This window comes from Chelonia mydas, chromosome 2 (assembly GCF_015237465.2).
Source record: "Chelonia mydas isolate rCheMyd1 chromosome 2, rCheMyd1.pri.v2, whole genome shotgun sequence".
Classification (NCBI taxonomy): Eukaryota; Metazoa; Chordata; order Testudines; family Cheloniidae; genus Chelonia; species Chelonia mydas.
Window position 1 is genome coordinate 222649191 of NC_057850.1, and position 17753 is coordinate 222666943.

General features: G+C 38.6%; 1 protein-coding gene across 1 annotated transcript in view; it reads left to right on the forward strand.

The window, feature by feature from the left end:
• The window catches only part of LOC102933096 (macrophage mannose receptor 1), an 87084-nt gene that overhangs the window by 28660 nt on the left and 40671 nt on the right, over positions 1-17753 (forward strand). Inside the window, exons 8-17 of the mRNA XM_007058456.4 lie at positions 462-619; positions 2677-2790; positions 3888-4003; positions 8566-8714; positions 10063-10262; positions 10848-10969; positions 13125-13212; positions 14585-14729; positions 16720-16761; positions 16854-17017. Coding sequence (XP_007058518.2) covers positions 462-619; positions 2677-2790; positions 3888-4003; positions 8566-8714; positions 10063-10262; positions 10848-10969; positions 13125-13212; positions 14585-14729; positions 16720-16761; positions 16854-17017 — 1298 coding nt within the window. The remainder of the gene's footprint in view (positions 1-461; positions 620-2676; positions 2791-3887; positions 4004-8565; positions 8715-10062; positions 10263-10847; positions 10970-13124; positions 13213-14584; positions 14730-16719; positions 16762-16853; positions 17018-17753) is intronic.

A 17753-nucleotide genomic window follows, 5' to 3' on the forward strand; every position in this document is an offset into this window, starting at 1 on the left:
GGCTGCAGCTCTGCTCCCAGGACAGCGTCTGCTCTCTCTGGGCTGCTTTTCTGGTCCCTCTGGATCTGGCACAGCTCTGCCCCCGAGTTTAGCTTGGGCCCCTGCTTTCTCCTTAGCTTAGCCCCACTCTGTCTGACCCAGGCAAATCCAGCTCACACGGAGGATGGGATCTCCCTGTCCTCCTGACTCCCTGATTAGTCCACTGGCCCTGTCATTCAGGCTGACCTGGAGCATTGACCTCTCCCCATTGTTCCTGGGGGCTGTCAGTCTCAGGGTCCTGATTCCCCATCGACCCTTCCCCCTTTTTAGTACTGGGAGCTAGCAACTAAAACACCCCCACTGAATGTTAGTAAGGGGGCAACAGCCCCCTTACATGGGCATAAATTCCTCACTCCAGAATGGAACTGAAAGTTCATACTGTATAGAATGATTATTAGCAAATCTCCTAATTTGATTTTTAGAGCCAGCGGATGAGCTGTGGATTGGACTGAATGATCGTAAAGTTCAGATGTATTTTGAATGGAGTGATGGGACTCCTGTGACATACACCAAGTGGCTACGTGGCGAACCAACCCATGCGAACAACAGGCAAGAAGATTGTGTTGTCATGAAAGGACAGGTAGAGTAATCCAGTTATCTGTTTCATGTCAGCTTGTTTTTCTTTTGATCCATTTTTCTGTCCAAGAGCATGGGAATTGGGGGTAATATTATATGAACTAACTTTTGTTGTTCCAAAGGTTTTTAGAGTTACTTTTAGAGGAATCTAGTCAGTGTTTAAATGTGCTATGAAGTTGTTTTCATTAGTTTCATAATAAATGGGCAAGACAGGCCATACAATGACTTTTCGCAAAGGTTAACTCCTTGTGTTGCTATGGTATTCTGAATCCACTACTCTGAAGGTCTCCTGTGAATTTGGGCTTCAGAAGAATACACCTACCTATTCCATGAGACACATGAACATGTGTGACTGTGGCTTCCAGGAGAATGGGGGTGTGGGGGTGGGGAATTAGTTTAAGACTTGGGAATTTTTCTGCTTTGACTGGGCAGAGGCTGTATAACTTAACAAATTGCACAGATTTATGAACTTCACTAAGAAAAGGAGTACTTGTGGCACCTTAGAGACTAACCAGTTTATTTGATATTAAGGAGAAATCCTGTTAATAAAAGAGCCCAGATTTTCTGGAAAAAACATTTGGATCCCAGACCTTGGGTTTATGTGGGCTAGATATTTTGCATGAATTTATTATAAATTCTCTGTTGGGTGTGCCCTGTTCATTATATATGCAAGAAAAGGGATTATTCAGTGTATTAAGACAAACTGTTGCAGAGAAATCATGTAACTACTATTGTCAGGCTGCTTTGATTAGGGCTACTTGTTAGCACTACTCCCAGAAAAATGAGGTACAGTGACAAATATGATAGGCAAATAGAAGGAGCTTAGATAAAAGAGATAGTCATGCAGGGCACAGCTATATGACACCAGCAAAAAAAATTTTTTTTGCCAGATCTGTGATGGTGTGAAATACTTGTACTTACCACCCACTGCAGGTTCACCTATTTATCAAGGCAAAAATAGTTTTCAATAGCAAAACCTGCTTTTCATTTAGCAAAATATCTCACCATTGGTGAGGGAGCTAAAGGTGAAAGAGGAGAAATAAATATACAATACAAATCATCTTTTCAGCTGTCCTGAAAGCCACACAAGGCTTATATATGGCAGACCACTTAGGCCTAGAGCTAAAGAAATATGAAGGAAACCTCAGCGCTTGCTTCTAGTCTTGACAGGTTTTGAGCTAGAGGATCTTAATACTGGAATACATTTATACATTTAAAAATCTCTTAGGTCATTTTTTGTAGGTTTTTAAGTCTGTCTCTGGGGAAACAAACAAGTGAAATTTTGTATGTATTTTCATATATGCTTTCGACAGCATTGTCAAAGGAATACTATACTTTTTTTTTTAACCTCTCACGCCAGTCTACATCCTGAAAACAGATACAGTTTAGTGAGACAAACACATTTCATGGCAGAGATCCAACATTTCAATAGGAGCATACCTAAGCACTGTCATCCTGGCAGCAGTATGATCACCTCTGTTGCTTAGGGAATTAATATTTCGACATTTGCTTATGAAGCCCCTAAATTTAAAAAGGCTATGATGGTAAAACCCAACTCTAAAGTTCATAAATTAGCAAAAAGGATTTTGTTTATTCAATTTATATTTGGTCAACACTATCACTGATAGATGTTTCTAAATGAGACTGTGGTGTGTAGTGGGTGTGTGTGTAAATATGTATGCAGTGGGTACATCTCATCCAAAGTATTTAACACAAATGAAATAAATATATATAGAATATCATTTGAATGACTACTTTTATTTCTTACTTGTCATATTATATGTATATACACTCACCAAAAAAGGACCATGTTAAAAAGGGTTGGTCATGTAATTACTTACATTAAATTCAGTAGTCAAAACCGGCTACCCAAGATTCATTTACTCATACTGTAGATGGAATAACTTAAAATAAATCACAGATCTAAGTTTTCCCCTTTCATAACGCTACAAAAATAAATATCCATGAACGTTGTTAATATTAAAGAACTAATGAAAATTTTTTTTGAAAGAGTATAAGGCCCACTTGATGGATAAGTTTCTCTCCTTATGCCATTTTCAGGATGGATACTGGGCAGATCATGCTTGTGAAAAGAAACTTGCATACATCTGTAAAAGGAAACCTTTGGCAGAAGCTAGTGGGGAAGAGGAGATCATTGATCCAGGCTGTCAAAGAGTAAGTGCAAAATTAGTTGTGTGAATTGAATAAGCATGGAACAATCGAGACATTAAATACCAAACCAGATTACTGTGAGGATAAGGGTGGACAGCCAAAAATTGGTCTGTGTTGGCTTTACTGGTGCATGTGGCCTCCACAGTCTTCATAATGTGTAGGACATATGGCATACGTGGAAGAGTAAATAGATCTAGCTTCCAGCTGCCCTTTAGCCCATGCTTCACAATTCTGTTTTAAGTACCCCAAACCTATAGTTCCTGAAGAAGATTATCACTTTCCTGCCCTGGAATCAAGTTCTCCTTGCAGGATTATTGAGGTGAAGTAATGCTACCCTGAGGCTGGGGAGAAGGCGTGAACACAGGCATATCAGAAGCATTTTTAAAAACTCATTTTATGTGACATTTTGTTTCATGAAACACTATGTTATAAAGGGATGTTGTTCCTAGTTAATAATAGATATAAAAGATTTATCAACAATTTTGTGGAGCCTACACGTGACTCAGAGATTAAAGTATCTGGCTTTTTTATAGTCAAAGTAGCTTTATGAGTCTACCATTTTTCATTAATGTGTATCTTATAGTTGATACTTTTATATATGTGTATTATACATTTAACATCCAAGTCCTTCTGGGTCTTGTGTGCTACTGAAGACCCACAATGCTTTTGCATTGAACTAGATCCAAATTTCTGATAGAATATTCCACTTTGCTTCTCCAGTCTGTACATATAACTGAGGCAGTTTTACTGTTGGATAAGCAGACAAAGAAAAGATAACCCGAAGCTCTGCACTGGCTCAGTTTTTATTTATTTATTTTTTTAAATGTCCTTTAGGAAAGAGATATCGCTACAGGAAAACTGAGTCAGCACCTCACTGCTGAATAAACACTTCCATGTTCTACTTATTTCAAGGAAATATTTTGCTAACTTATTTTCTATCTCCGCTTGTTGTTCACATTATGACCCCTTCATTCTTATTGTTTGTTAGTTGCCCCATGGTCTAACAGTAACTTTGTGTTCTAAAAACAGAGACTAGAAATGAGTTTTACATCACACTTTGCCAACAAGCTTGTGTGATTGCCTCATATTTATTTTGACAGGGATGGAAAAGACATGGCTTTCATTGTTACATGATTGCAAGTACGTTTGCATCATTTTATGAAGCAAATCAAACGTGTGGAAGGAACCAGGCTTACCTAGCTACTGTTGAAAACAGGTATGGTAAAGGCCGCTGTTCTGGCGGCTTACAGAACCTTAGGAGTCTCAAAATCCTAAAATAGTCTAGATCATCAGAATAAAATTCCCAATGTTGAGCAAAGTCAGAGACGGGCTTGAGGCAGAAAATTAGAATGGGATATTGAACCTCTCAAAACCTGTGTGTAGGTGGGTGGGTGCCCAAATCCAAGGGTGTGGATCAGCACACTGTAGAGATGGGTGACTGCCATGAAATTTGAATTCACCATTATATTGGCCCTGGAGAGCAAATTAATTGCTCATTTACATCTGTGCAAACCTATTCCTGTCAGTGAGGTTGCCACAGGTGTGAGTGACTGGAAATTAGTAAACAATTCTGTTGCTGATGTGCACACACAAAAATAGAACTACATTTGCTCTGTCTGAGTCGTGTTGGCTCTGCAGAGCTTACAAGACTAAAAAGCTGAAAAAACCCTATTTTTGTTGCCAAATGAATAGCTAGGGCCCTGAATCCCACACAGGAAGCAGATCTTCTGAGTGAGAAGGGGCTATTTTTATCTAGTTACTTCTTCTGGAGTAGAGCTGCTCTTTTAAAAAAAGTCATATGAGCATTTTCTGGCTATGGCCGAAAGGACAGGAGACATTTGATATGGTTTTAATTAGGCCACAACTTTATTGTTAGATGTTTGTGGCTACCTGGCAGATAAGTGTATAGGGCAGGTAACTCCATGTTCATTCAGGAATTATCCAGGGGGCTCCCCCTCTTTTTCCATCCAGGTCACCCAGCCAATTCATTGCCAGGACCTTACCATCCACCCCCTGCCTTGTAGAAGGATTAAGGTGGGCTATAAGAAATGGGGGTTGGCTCCCTGCCATACCAGACATAGGAGCCCCAACAACCCTTTCCCCCTTCCCATTTCATTCCTTTAATGAACACCTCATTTTTAAGCCCTTTTCCAAACCATTTATCTGGTCACTCTATACTTTCTGCCACAAGGCGGTGCCAGCAATTAGCTTGGCTGCTTTCCCCCCAAACCCAGTTGGGTTCCCAGACATCTCCTAATACCCCCTTTTATATCGGCCAGAACAAATCTGCAGCAAAGCCTGGTAGGGGAACGCCACCCTCCCTGAATAATTCTGGAGCCCCAGGTTGTGAAATTGCCAAGCTTCTTATGACCCCAAGGAATTTGGCCATCACCCTGTTCACGTCCTCCTTGCCTTGTCCACCTAGATGGTGTTCCATGACTCTCTGCCAGACCCTGTGTTAATGCATGTCCAACCATACATTTTTTATATTCTCCTGGAGAAACTGAAGGATCAGCCTCAAGTCCCTTTTTGGGCATCAATTCAAACCATTTCCACATCCCAAATAGTGGCATCCAAGGCGTGCCACTGTTATATCGGTGACCGCTGATGGGTCCCCACAGCGTTCAGCAGTGGCATCAGCTGGTCCAATAACATGCTCCTCCTCCTATGCCAACTCAGGCTCGCCCCGTCACTGGGATCCAGTTGCGAACTCTCAGGGCTACTAGGATGTCTGCTTATGCATATAGAAAACAATCCTGTGTCCATCTGGAATGAAATTACAACACATTAATATTGACTCACCACCTGAGGTCGCACACATGTTTTGTACGCTTCCGAATGCCAGTGCTCAATTGTCCAAATTGCCTCTTCCCCCATACACAGCTGTATTGCTGCTGTTGTGGCCCTGATTCTGGATGAGTGGGAACCAAATTCCATGGGGCAGAACCAGGCTTACTGGCTTCCCAGACAATAACAGATTCTCCCCAGCCTCCTTGATCAGAAGTTGACTGTTGCAAGTTTAATACACTGGCAGGGACAAGCAGGGATATGTCACACGGTTCCAAGTTCCCTCCTGCAGAGCCCATACAGAACCCAGGAACTAGCTCGCTGATCCCGAAAGCACCAAAAGTTGCTATCGAGAATGCTTCTCTGAACAAGACTGCCTAGAGCCGTGAGAATGTTAACTGTGGCAGAACGATGGGACTTCTCCCGGGCCATTGGAATGTGACCACTGCACCAGAAACCTTTGAGTTAAAACCGCTACATGGATATGGATAACCATTTAGTCCACTGACGAACGTAACAGCTGGGAGGCTATTCAAGATTGTTGAGGACACTGGTTGACAGGTTGCCAGCGACACCATGTACCGCAGCACCTGCTCCTCTGTAATGGGCCATTTGTTGACTGGCTTCCCCACCCCTGTAATTGCAGGAATTCATTAAAACTTGTCTCATAGCTCTGCCATATGAGTGCAGCCAGCTAATCTCCACACTACTCTGATAACCATCCTACCCCAAGGTTCCATAGCGTTAGCAGCATCCACTCAGGTTCCTGGCTGGCTCCTGGTGCCAGCTCCCGCAACCGGAGCATCTGAAAATAAGGCAGAGTGTCTCCTATGTGAGTATCAACCCCAGAAATGGTGATAATGTAATCAGTATTCTCCTGGAGCATATTTGAGGACCATCAATTCAACCCATTCCCCCCGGGGGAAAAACCTGCAAGGGCTATACAGGCCGTTGCGTGAATGGCCCTGCCACGCTGCCCTCAATTCGTTCCTCTGGAGTCATTTTCTTTACAACATAGCCGATCCACGCCCATTACTTCAAAAAACATTTTTTTGTTTGTTTGATATCAAATTGCTCCTAGTCTCCATAAAGAGGATCCTAAAACATGAGCAAACTAACCACATGTAGAGTTCATTTCTATCTGAAAGTCATAGAATCATAGAATATCAGGGTTCGAAGGGACCTCAGGAGGTCATCTAGTCCAACCCTCTGCTCAAAGGAGGACCCAATCCCCAACTAAATCATCACAGCCAGGGCTTTGTCAAGCCTGACCTTAAAAACCTCAAAGGAAGGAGATTTCACCACCTCCCCAGGTAACGCATTCCAGTGCTTCACTACCCTCCTAGCGAAAAAGTTTTTCCTAATATCCAACCTAAAACTCCCACAGCAACTTGAGACCATTACTCCTTGTTCTGTCATCTGCTACCACTGAGAACAGTCTAGATCCATCCTCTTTGGAACCCCCTTTCAGGATGTTGAAAGCAGCTATCAAATCCCCCCTCATTCTTCTCTTCTGCAGACTAAAGAATCCCAGTTCCCTCAGCCTCTCCTCATTCATCCAGCCCATACTTCTTTAACTTGCTGGCAAGAATACTGTGAGAGACTGTATCAAAAGCTTTGCTAAAGTCAAGGAATAACACGTCCACTGTTTTCCCCTCATCCACAGAGCCAGAATCATAGAAGGCATTAGATTAGTCAGGCATGACTTGCCCTTGGTGAATCCATGCTGACTGTTCTTGATCACTTTCCTGTCCTCTAAGTGTTTCAGAATTGATTCCTTGAGGACCTGCTCCATGATTTTTCCAGGGACTGAGGTGAGGCTGACTGGCCTGTAGTTCCCCAGAACCTCATTCTTCCCTTTTTTAAAGATGGACACTACATTAGCCTTTTTCCAGTCTTCCAGGACCTCCCCCAATTGCCATGAGTTTTCAAAGATAATGGCCAAATGTCTCTGCAATCACATCTGCCAACTCCTTTAGCACTCTCGGATGCAGCGCATCCGGCCCCATGGACTTGTGCTTGTCCAGCTTTTCTGTCCTTCACGTTCAACCAAATACAATGTATTTTACATGAGGAGATAATGCACAATATCCAGTATTACATGTTGGAGGAACGCAGAGGGGGAGTCAGAACTTACTTATATTTGGTCTGCGGGTCCTTTAGAATTTCTCATATTTGTTTCTGTAGTGTCTTAGTAGATCTGTATGCAAATTCTACGTGGCATAGATTGTATTTTCCTAGATATGTGTACAAGTGCATAGCACATTTCTGGTACAACTGTAATACAAATAATTAACAGCAAATTCATCTGGTCTTGGAATTAATAACAATAACAAATATGCAAACTTTTTTTAGATGTTTTGATTTTGCGAGACTCTCATCTCTATTGTATTTCCAATGAGCCTTCTATGTATTGCTGACTTTTATTTCTACATCTTCCCAGCCCCATAAGCACACATTGTTTATGTGAGGTTATTAGTTGGCAGATTTGATTTTCATGATTCTCAGTTGAAGTAGTGAATTTTAGTTTTGGTCAATACCACCCTAGACTGCATACTTTTGTTTACTTCTTCTGTAGTATGGCAAACCCTTAATTTGGAGTAGATACTTGTGGTTATTTTAACACCAAACTGCTGTCTTTCATATAGCACCAAATATTTAAAATATAGAACTACTGTAAATTCTCTAGAATTAAGATTATATTCCAAGATCACACCAGGTGCCTTTCTTCCCCTTCACTTATTCACATTACTTCAGTCCTCCGGCATATAATTTTGTTTACTCTACAGAAGGAAAGGGGTGAGAGACATTACAAATTCAAAATATGCCAAATATGTCCTTTGTGAATGATTCCACTTTATTCAGCTCTGCTGTACAAATAAATATGCCTAAACCACTCATTTAATATCTCTTATACTATAAACGATAATGACATGCAATGTACAAATATTGGTTTAACACCAATTTGACTATTGTCTTCTTTTCATACAGATATGAACAAGCTTTTCTAACTAGTCTGACAGGGCTGAGGCCTGAAAAATATTTTTGGATCGGTCTTTCAAATATACAAGAAAAGGGGACTTTCAAGTGGACCAATGATGAAGCAGTCTTATTCACACACTGGAATTCAGAAATGCCAGGTATATATAGCACTACAACGTTGGTTGGGGGGAGTACAGGGCCCACACTGCAATACTCAGTGTTTAGACTATATATATATGTATTTGTAATTCCCTTAACAATTCATTCTGTATCCTCTGCTGGATTGTACATTGGCTGGCAGTTTTCAGATGCTTCTTTGGTGAAGGGTATCATCGTCAGGAATTTTGGTTTGCTACTTTGGTGTGAATGGTGTAAGTGATCTGCACACCTGCATTATGTTTGCCTGCTGATTAGTGTTGACATGTGATTGTAGACAAGCTTGGAAAAGGCTCAAATTGAAATCAGGGTTCTGATTTGCCATTGTAATGGGAAGGACTGAGTTAGTGTTGGGGCTGAGGTGACATGGAATACGTAGTGTGTGGTGGCTTAGAGAGAATGCAAGATAGGAAATAGGGAGTAGGGTGTCTTGTGATGTACTTGACCCCATCATAATAAGTATGTTACCAGAGGGAATATGGCTAAACAGTTATATAGTTAGTTTGGGGTAACCTAGCACTGAATGAGTGGGGCCAAAAAAATAGAATTGAAAATTAGCCTTGTGAATATTAGCTAAGATATCCTAAGTGTTCATCCTAAAAACCTGTTTTTTAATTTGAAAATATCATGCCATTCTGCTAACAAGCTGTCCCTAGGACATCTTGTTCTGTTAAACCCCAGATTTGTTTAGATCACTTTGTTTTCTGAGGATATTTCAATGGATTCAATTCCATCTGAGTGGTTGTAATTCACCCCTTTGCAGAAGGCCAGCCCAATGGCTTGTGCAGCCCTTAAGTTCTGAAAGTAGGGTTTAAGTAGGACTTAGGGTGCTGCTAGACACAATGCTGACCGTTTGCTATGCCCATAGTGAACAAAATTCTGCATTACTTAACATAAGACCCTGTGGTTAGCCTTTATGTTCAAATGCTTTTGATGCATATTGGCTTTGGTAAATCATACAAGGTATGTGTAAAAGAACTATGGGCCAAATAGATACAGACACTGCAGTCATCAAAAGGGACCAAAACCGGGATCAGTTAAAACTGAGAACAAAGCACCAAAACCATAGGCCTCTACCACTTGAGTTCAGAGGAAAACTGTAGTTGTTAGAGAATAGAAGGTTATGAAGCTGCTTGGGCCAGCCACTAAAAGGTAACAGGATGATATGTACTGACGAAGTATACTAGACATGTATGTACCTCAAATTCACTGAATGACCTTTGTGAGTTGAAAATTATCCATTTGAACATGTGCAGAAATATAACTCGTTTATATTAGGCCAGAACTCAAAGTTCATGACGTTCGAGGTGATACACCGTTTGGCTTTCACTTCTTTTTATATGTATAAAGGACGAAAGTCAGGCTGTGTTGCCATGAGGACTGGACTTGCCGGGGGATTATGGGATGTTGTGAAATGTGAGGAAAAGGCAAAATTTCTCTGCAAACAGTGGGCTGAGGGAGTTACACGTCCACCTATTCCAACAACGACTCCTGCCCCCACATGCCCGGAAGGATGGGATTCAAACAATCGTATTAGTTTCTGCTTCAAAGTAAGTACAGCAAATAATTCTGCATTAATATAGACTCTGTACATGTTTGAAACATAGAAATGCAAAGAACTTAAACAATAATGACTTCCACGCAGACTAGACGTCTACATTTTCTCTCCATCCTGATAGGATCTCTGAGAGTTTTGTAAATAGGATTTACAAGATATAGGTAGGGGTCACCTCACCCATCACTGAAATGCAGACACCGTGACACCAGTAGATATTTAATAATACACAACAATAGGCAAGAGAGGCTCGCAGCTGCTCCCCTCACTTCTCACCTCTGGTGTTCAAACCCGACTTTTCTTCTCCCACATCTCTAAGTCTTATTAAATTTTAGACTGTTTTTTCCTCATTGTTTGTATTATAGTAGAGGTTGGTCTCACCAGTGCCCTCTGCTAGCTGTGGCTCAAATGTCTGCATGTCAGATTCTGTGTACAAGGCATTCTGTAATCTGTATAACACATTTTAAATTTTATACCGTCTGCTTTTTGATTTGTTAGATTGACATCAAATCCATAGGGGAAATAGCTCATGTTTTTGATTCTATGATGCATACAGTATTTTAAAATATACTCTCATTAGCCTTTTTCAAGAGAACAAAAGAAAACATGGTTGGAATCTCAAGATTTTTGTAGAGCTGTAGGAGGAGATCTGGCCACCATTAATGGTAAAGAAGAACAATATGTTATTTGGCGTTCTGTAGTGTGAGTATCTATCTACATTATGGTTATTTTTTCACTTTATCCATTAAATGAGAAAAAAATGCCTTTTGATCCTTCCTGCAATAGCTGGTTTCAGCTAAATATTCATACTTTTGTACAATATTTGTCATCCAATTTAAAATATTTTAGAATTGTAATATTTACAATTAGTTAGGGATTCCAAAAGTGTAATGAATTAATGAATTGGTGTACTTTTGTCTGCATATTATTTGGGGATTTATAAAATTGCCACAGAGGTAATTTGGTACAACATATGAAAATTTATGAAGAAGGAGGAAAATGTTCACATAAAACTGGTCAAGATTTTTATTGTTCCCTAGCTCTAACTAACCAGGTAGCTGAAACAATTTCAAAAAGTTTTGCTCCTGTGCAGTGAATGTGAGTGCAATTACTTGGTCTGTATTAAGGGAACTCGTAACATAGGGTAATACATTATCAATGTGATCAAATGTATTTTTTAAGTAAAGCAGCGTGCACATCACAAAACAGGGTTTTCTACTAATAGCTTCTGGAAACAATCCCCTTGTATTCCAAAACACCTAAATCAAGTATTATTGGCCAAATTTTCAAAGAGGCCTTAAATTATGCTTGTAAATTTTGTATGTGCAGGTTAGAGCTCTGGACCTGATTCAAAGGCCATTGAAGTCAAAGTCTTATCATTGATGTCAGCAGGCTTTAGAATACTTTGTGAATGCAGATAGGATAGTTACTCAGTTTTCTACTTTACTGCATGTGGAAATGCAAGCTGTGTGTGCAACTTCCAGAGGCAATTTTAGAGACCATCTTAACTTTCCATTATTGAGACACTGTTTTACCACCGTTATTTTCATTGATGATCACTATGTATAATATACTGAGCAATAAACAACTTTGAGGTTTTCAATAATTTTACATGCATAAAAATACTGCATTTTTACCTGATTAAAATAAAAAGTTCCCCTTTTCTGCTTCTGTTCTGTTGTTGGCCTTATTGGGCAGGACAGTTTGTATGCAATTTGATTCCTTTGAAATAAATAAATAGCAATAAAATCCCAAGCATATATTTACATTATAAATGCTGATATACAAACTGCATATCTTCTGGTATATGGGAATACAAGTATATTTGATGTATGTACTCCTGTGCTTAAGGAGGGAGATGTTGTTTTGGGTGCCTCACCCCATCCCCATCTTCATTAAAGGAAAAACCAACAGAGTGTGGGCAGCTGCGAGCTAAGTCCATGCCTGGGATATGTGGATTTTATTGTAGTCTTGATCTGATTCATTATGTGACTGTCAAAGATCCTGAATGGATGGGTTGGCTCCATCCATTCAGGACCTTTGACCGTCACACAAGTGCTCCAGTCAATAAGGTTAAAGTACTTTATTGATTCGGCCCCTCCCCAACTTGGGGGAAAAAAGGCCAGAACAACAAAAAAACAAACAGTCAAAAACTCCCCAGTGGGGAAGTTGTCAACATTTACAGTTTGACTAGATAAATTTCAGACAATGAGGCCATTTTTTGTAATGGTATTTAGCTGCCTAAAGATGCAGGTAGGGACCTAATACGATTTTCAAAAGTGCATAACTTTTATTGCAAGTCTAACTCATTTAGACACTTCTGAAAATCCCACTAGACACCTATGTGCATCATTAAACGCCTAAAAACCTTTGTTAATCTGCCCAAATACCTACTGGCCAGCCCTAGCCCCACTTTGTTCTTGACTCTTTGTTCTCCTCTTTATACCATTTGTACAATTTCTTGCTGCAGCGAAGTCACAGTAAAATCACACCTGAAGTTAAACCGGTGAGACTTTATCATGTAGATAAGTCTTCACACTCATTGTTTCAATCAGAATGTTTCATTGGGCCAGTATATGGTAACTCAGCATTTGGGACCTCTCCTATTCAGAAATGTGACTTGGTATTTCAGTGCTATCTACCAGTCCACAGATGATCCTAGCAGTTGTAAATAGTTAATTTTAAATGATCAAGTGACAGATTCTCAATATTCAGGTACTTTTCCAACAGATTTTAGGAGTAATTTTCACAGAAAGTTTATGAAACTTCTTGATGTGATTTACATTTTTGAATCTTATTTCATATAAAAATGTTTCTCTTGTTTCTCTTTAATCTGTCTATATATCTTGTGTTTTAGGAAAAATGGATACTATCATCAGAAATTCTGGATAGGTTTATACTATTTGAATCCTGATGATGGATTTGCTTGGAGTGATGGGTCTCCAGTGAGTGATTTAGTTATTCTCCAATTGTCCGCCCCCCCCCCGACTCTGTAATTCTCATGCTTTTTAAAATAATTTTATTCCTGATCATATTCCTGAACCCCTATTAAGCTGTCATGTGCAAGGCTGATAAATAGCTATCCTATAGCCAGATTTTGTGTACAAGACACTATTTTTTTTGGCAAAATGTGTTTAAAATAAAAAATGAAGAATAAAAGTGACTAATATGACCATAAGGATAGTCTGTGTACACAGAGGTATAGTCACAGAAGAGAAATTGCTCTGACTTCCCTACAGGAAGGAGATTTTTTTAATGTCTGTTTTTTGCCTGTCCATTTTTGGTGATGAAGGCTTGGTGAAATTGGTGTAATTGTAAAATATAATAATGGTAGTTTAAAATATTGTCTGTAACACCTAGAGCCATGGATTGCTGCCCCTTTACCCTTCTGTTTTGTAAAAATTAAAAGGAATAAAACATAAGAGGAAATAGCTTACGTCTTGTAAATTTACCCTTTTCCAGAGCTAATTTAGTACCTGATCCTGCAGAGTGCTGCACTTGATAGGTCATATTACTTGTATTCCAGTGTAACTCTGTTGAAGCCAAGGTGTAAAACTGAAGTAACTGTAGTGAATTTGGTTTTGTGTGTGTTTATTTTCCAGTAGAACTGATTAAAAAAAAATAAAAAGGAAATTCAACAGAACATTTTTCATTTGGAAAATATGATTTTGTTGAAATTTAAATATTTTGTGGGAATATGTTGATTTCAATGCAATTTTAGCTGGAAAAAATGTTGAAAAGAATCTGAAGAAGAGCTCTGGGTAAGCTCTAAAGCTTCTCTCTCTCACCAACAGAAGTTGGGCCAATAAAAGATATCACCTCACCCACCTTGTTTCTCTAAAAAGAATAATTTAGATTCTTTGTTTTGTTTCAATAAGGTAAAATGTTTTGTTTCAATTTTGTTTCAGTTCATTTTGTTTTGACTTTTATATTGCATTAAATATTAATGCTGTTATATTTTATTTAATATATTATCATAATATTTCAACATCATAAAAACAAAAAGTTTTGCCTTATCAAAACAAAATATTTTGATGTTCTCAAAATGTTTTGATGTTTCTGAATAATTGTGTTTTTTTTTTGGAATTTCCATTCTGCGAGAAATTTAGAAATTTTGACTTTTCATCCCAGTTCAGAATGTGAACAAATTTTGAAATGTCAGAATTTCCCACAGAATAGAAAATCCATTTTTCTGACCAGCTTTATCTTCCATCTTGACACTGGAAATCCAACTTGGGTCTCTCTGGTTTTCCTGCTGCAACGAAGAATATCTCTTTCTATGAAGAAAATAGTAATACAATTATATTTCCACTATAGATGATATATACAAACTGGGCCTATGGAGAACCCAATAATTATCAAGGAATGGAACTTTGTGGAGAACTCAGTGGAGATTCCAGCATGTTATGGAATGACAGGCACTGTGACTATGTATATGACTGGATCTGTGAAATAAAGAAAGGTATAATTACTTCCACCTTTAAATAAGAACAATAAACAAAACACAAGAAATGCATTTTTTGTCTAATTAAAAAAAAATAGTTTTGACTTCAGAATGTCACACGCAAGAAGTGAAATAAGAACAGTGTGAGGGTATTAATTCATTAGTCTTCATTAAATTTAGAGATATAGAATATCTAAGGGGTGTCCTAGTAGTAAGTCCATGAGTCTTTTTTTCATGCCCTAAGGAAGGGAGTGTGATTCTTGAATTTCATTCATTTTATTCTAACAGGCACAGCTTTAATACTGAATTTCAAATTGAATTCAAATTTTCATTTGGTCATGCTTTTCTCCAACAAATTCCTTTTGGATTAATATTTTCTGAGGTTTGATTTAAGTTTACTGGAAAGTTTCTTTTACCTCAGGTCAATTCAATCATTTTTCTGAGTTTGTAAAATGTGAAAAATTGGTTCTCCTCTGCATCTTCAGATTAGGCCTTTTTTGGCCAGATAACTGAAGCTAGATATTGTAAATTGTGGTTATTTTGCGCATCTCTATTTTGAGATCCAAGATTCTTGAAGCCAAACTGAAGAAAATCAATTCCATAGTTTTAAAGCCACTGTGCGTAAGCAGTAGGATTTTTCTGGCATATGCAGTAGAATTTTTCTATTTCAGCTACTGAACCAAATTCCTTCAAACATGGTTTGATTTTTAGGTCTCAGAAATCTTCAAAACAAATGAATTTGAAGAAAAAAAGGTCAGTAGCTTTAAAGTTATGGCTACAGGTAAACATACCCAGAATTAGGATGACCTTATCAAATGCGTCCTGAATGTGTTGAACTCAAATTTTGGATGGCTGGCAACTTTATTAAGGAATTCTTTTTTCTTATGGTATCAAGGCAAAAGCTCCAAATCAAGGAAACTGCAAGTTCTAGAAGCAGCATACATAACTAATTTTAAGTATTTCAGTGACTGCTTCAGCAGTTGCCTCATCACAGCCTTTTGTTTAGGGAGAGCGTAGAGCGAAGGTCACATTTCAGATGAAAGAGAGCAAAAAGTTAGACCAGAAGGATCCGCTTCTGATGGGTAAAGAAATTTCTGGGAAATTCAATAGGAAATGTCACTAAAAGGTTAGCACTTTTGAGATTCTATTTACTCAGCAAGGAAAATGACTAAAAACAGATGACATAGAGAGACATCAAGTGTAGTAGAAAGTCATTTTCTGTAGTGCCAGCTATCAGGAAAATCCATGATATGAATAACAAAGCTCAGAGAGTACCTGTGGCCTGCCATTTATGCTACTGAGAAATCATCAGGAAAGTGTTAAACTCCACTGCAGTATATTGTGAGAGTTCTTTTTTCAGCTGGTATTATGCATGAACTGAAAAATTTCACAAAAAAATTGAAAAATTGTTTTCATTTTACAGGATTTGAAATGGACCCGTTGTAAAGCATATTTTTCGCAACATTTTTCAAGTGGAAGTTTTATCAAAAACCTTACCTAAATGGTTATCATCTTTCATTTTCTGAAAACCCAGTTTCAGTAAATGAAAAATGTCATAATGGTTTTTGATGATATTTTCTATTTAAAAAAAATCAATTTTTTAAACAAAAACTGAGAGAAAAGGCCATTTTTCAATGAAAAAACTTCATCTGAAAAATGTTAAACCTAGTAATACCTGTTGAGGGTTGTGCCTAGTCTGCATCTTGTCTTCCACTGCACATAATAGTTTGCATACAAAATCAAAACTAAAAGGAGGCGTAGGAGCTTTCGCAGAGCAGGACAAGCATCTGCTGTGCCCCATGCATCTCAAAACAGTTATAATTCAATTCTGACACACATTAAATTGGTAACTTACAGTGTATTTTGTATATATAAAGAATAACTGGAATCTAGTGCTTTGTTGTCTTTAAACTTTACCATATAAACTTGAGTATGGGCTGGAGGAGGGGGAGAGGTTGTGCTACGTGGCTATGAGATGTATTACATGTGGTTTTATTTTATTTTACAGGAGCAAAAGTAAAACCTGAACCAACGGAGCCTCCTAGTCCCAGTGAGTTTTTTTAGTAATGTATTTTAATAATTATAATGAGAATAATATGTATGATAGGGACAATAAATATGGCCTCATTATTTACCTTACAGAATATAAAGTCACAGATGATGGATGGATTATACAAGAAGACAAGCAGTATTATTTCAGCACAGAAAGTGTTCCCATGGAAAAAGGCAGGGAGTTTTGCAAGAAGAATTTTGGAGATCTTGTTGTCATCGAGGGTGACAGTGAAAGAAAGATGCTGTGGAGATATGTGAGCAAACCAGGCCTTGCTTCAGCAATTAGTAATCTAGTACAGTGAACATGGTCACAGAATATTTCTCCTAAGAGCCTGATTCACTACTATGTCATTCCAGTTTTATGCCTGTGAAATGAATGAAGTTACATTGTCATAAAACTGCAATAATGCAGTGGTGAATTAGGCCTTTAATTGGCAAACTAGTCAAGACAGGGACTGTCACTGAACTGTGTTAGCAATTGCTAGTGGATCTTAAACTTTAATTTGAATCAATTTATGGCTATAAATCAGCTTTTTAACAAGAACCAAATTGCTCCGCAAAATAACAATTGCCAGAGTTAGCCACTGCTTCACTTGTCAGTCTCAAAAGAACTGAATAAAGTGGAAGTTTTCACCGAAAAGATGGGCAGGATCTGGCCTGAAATTACTGAGCTGCTAAGTTGCTTGACAACTTCAAAATATTCTGAGGCATGGATCCTGCAGAGCTGGAGACCTTCAATGCAGTACTCCAGATAAAATCGAAGCCTCATGGTCTTGTTGGTTTCAGCTTGTGTGTGTGTGTATGACAGAGAGAGAAATCAAAGTGGAATTGCCAACCAACAGGTCTGTCCCCTATCTCTCAGCATTGTATGACTGGCGAAATCTTGAGAGGAAAGTGAGAATTTGGGGCATAGATTGAGACCCAGGGAAGAGCTTGTTTACCCTGAGTGATTAGGAAATTTGGGGTAAATTCTCCTGTAGCCTATGAGTT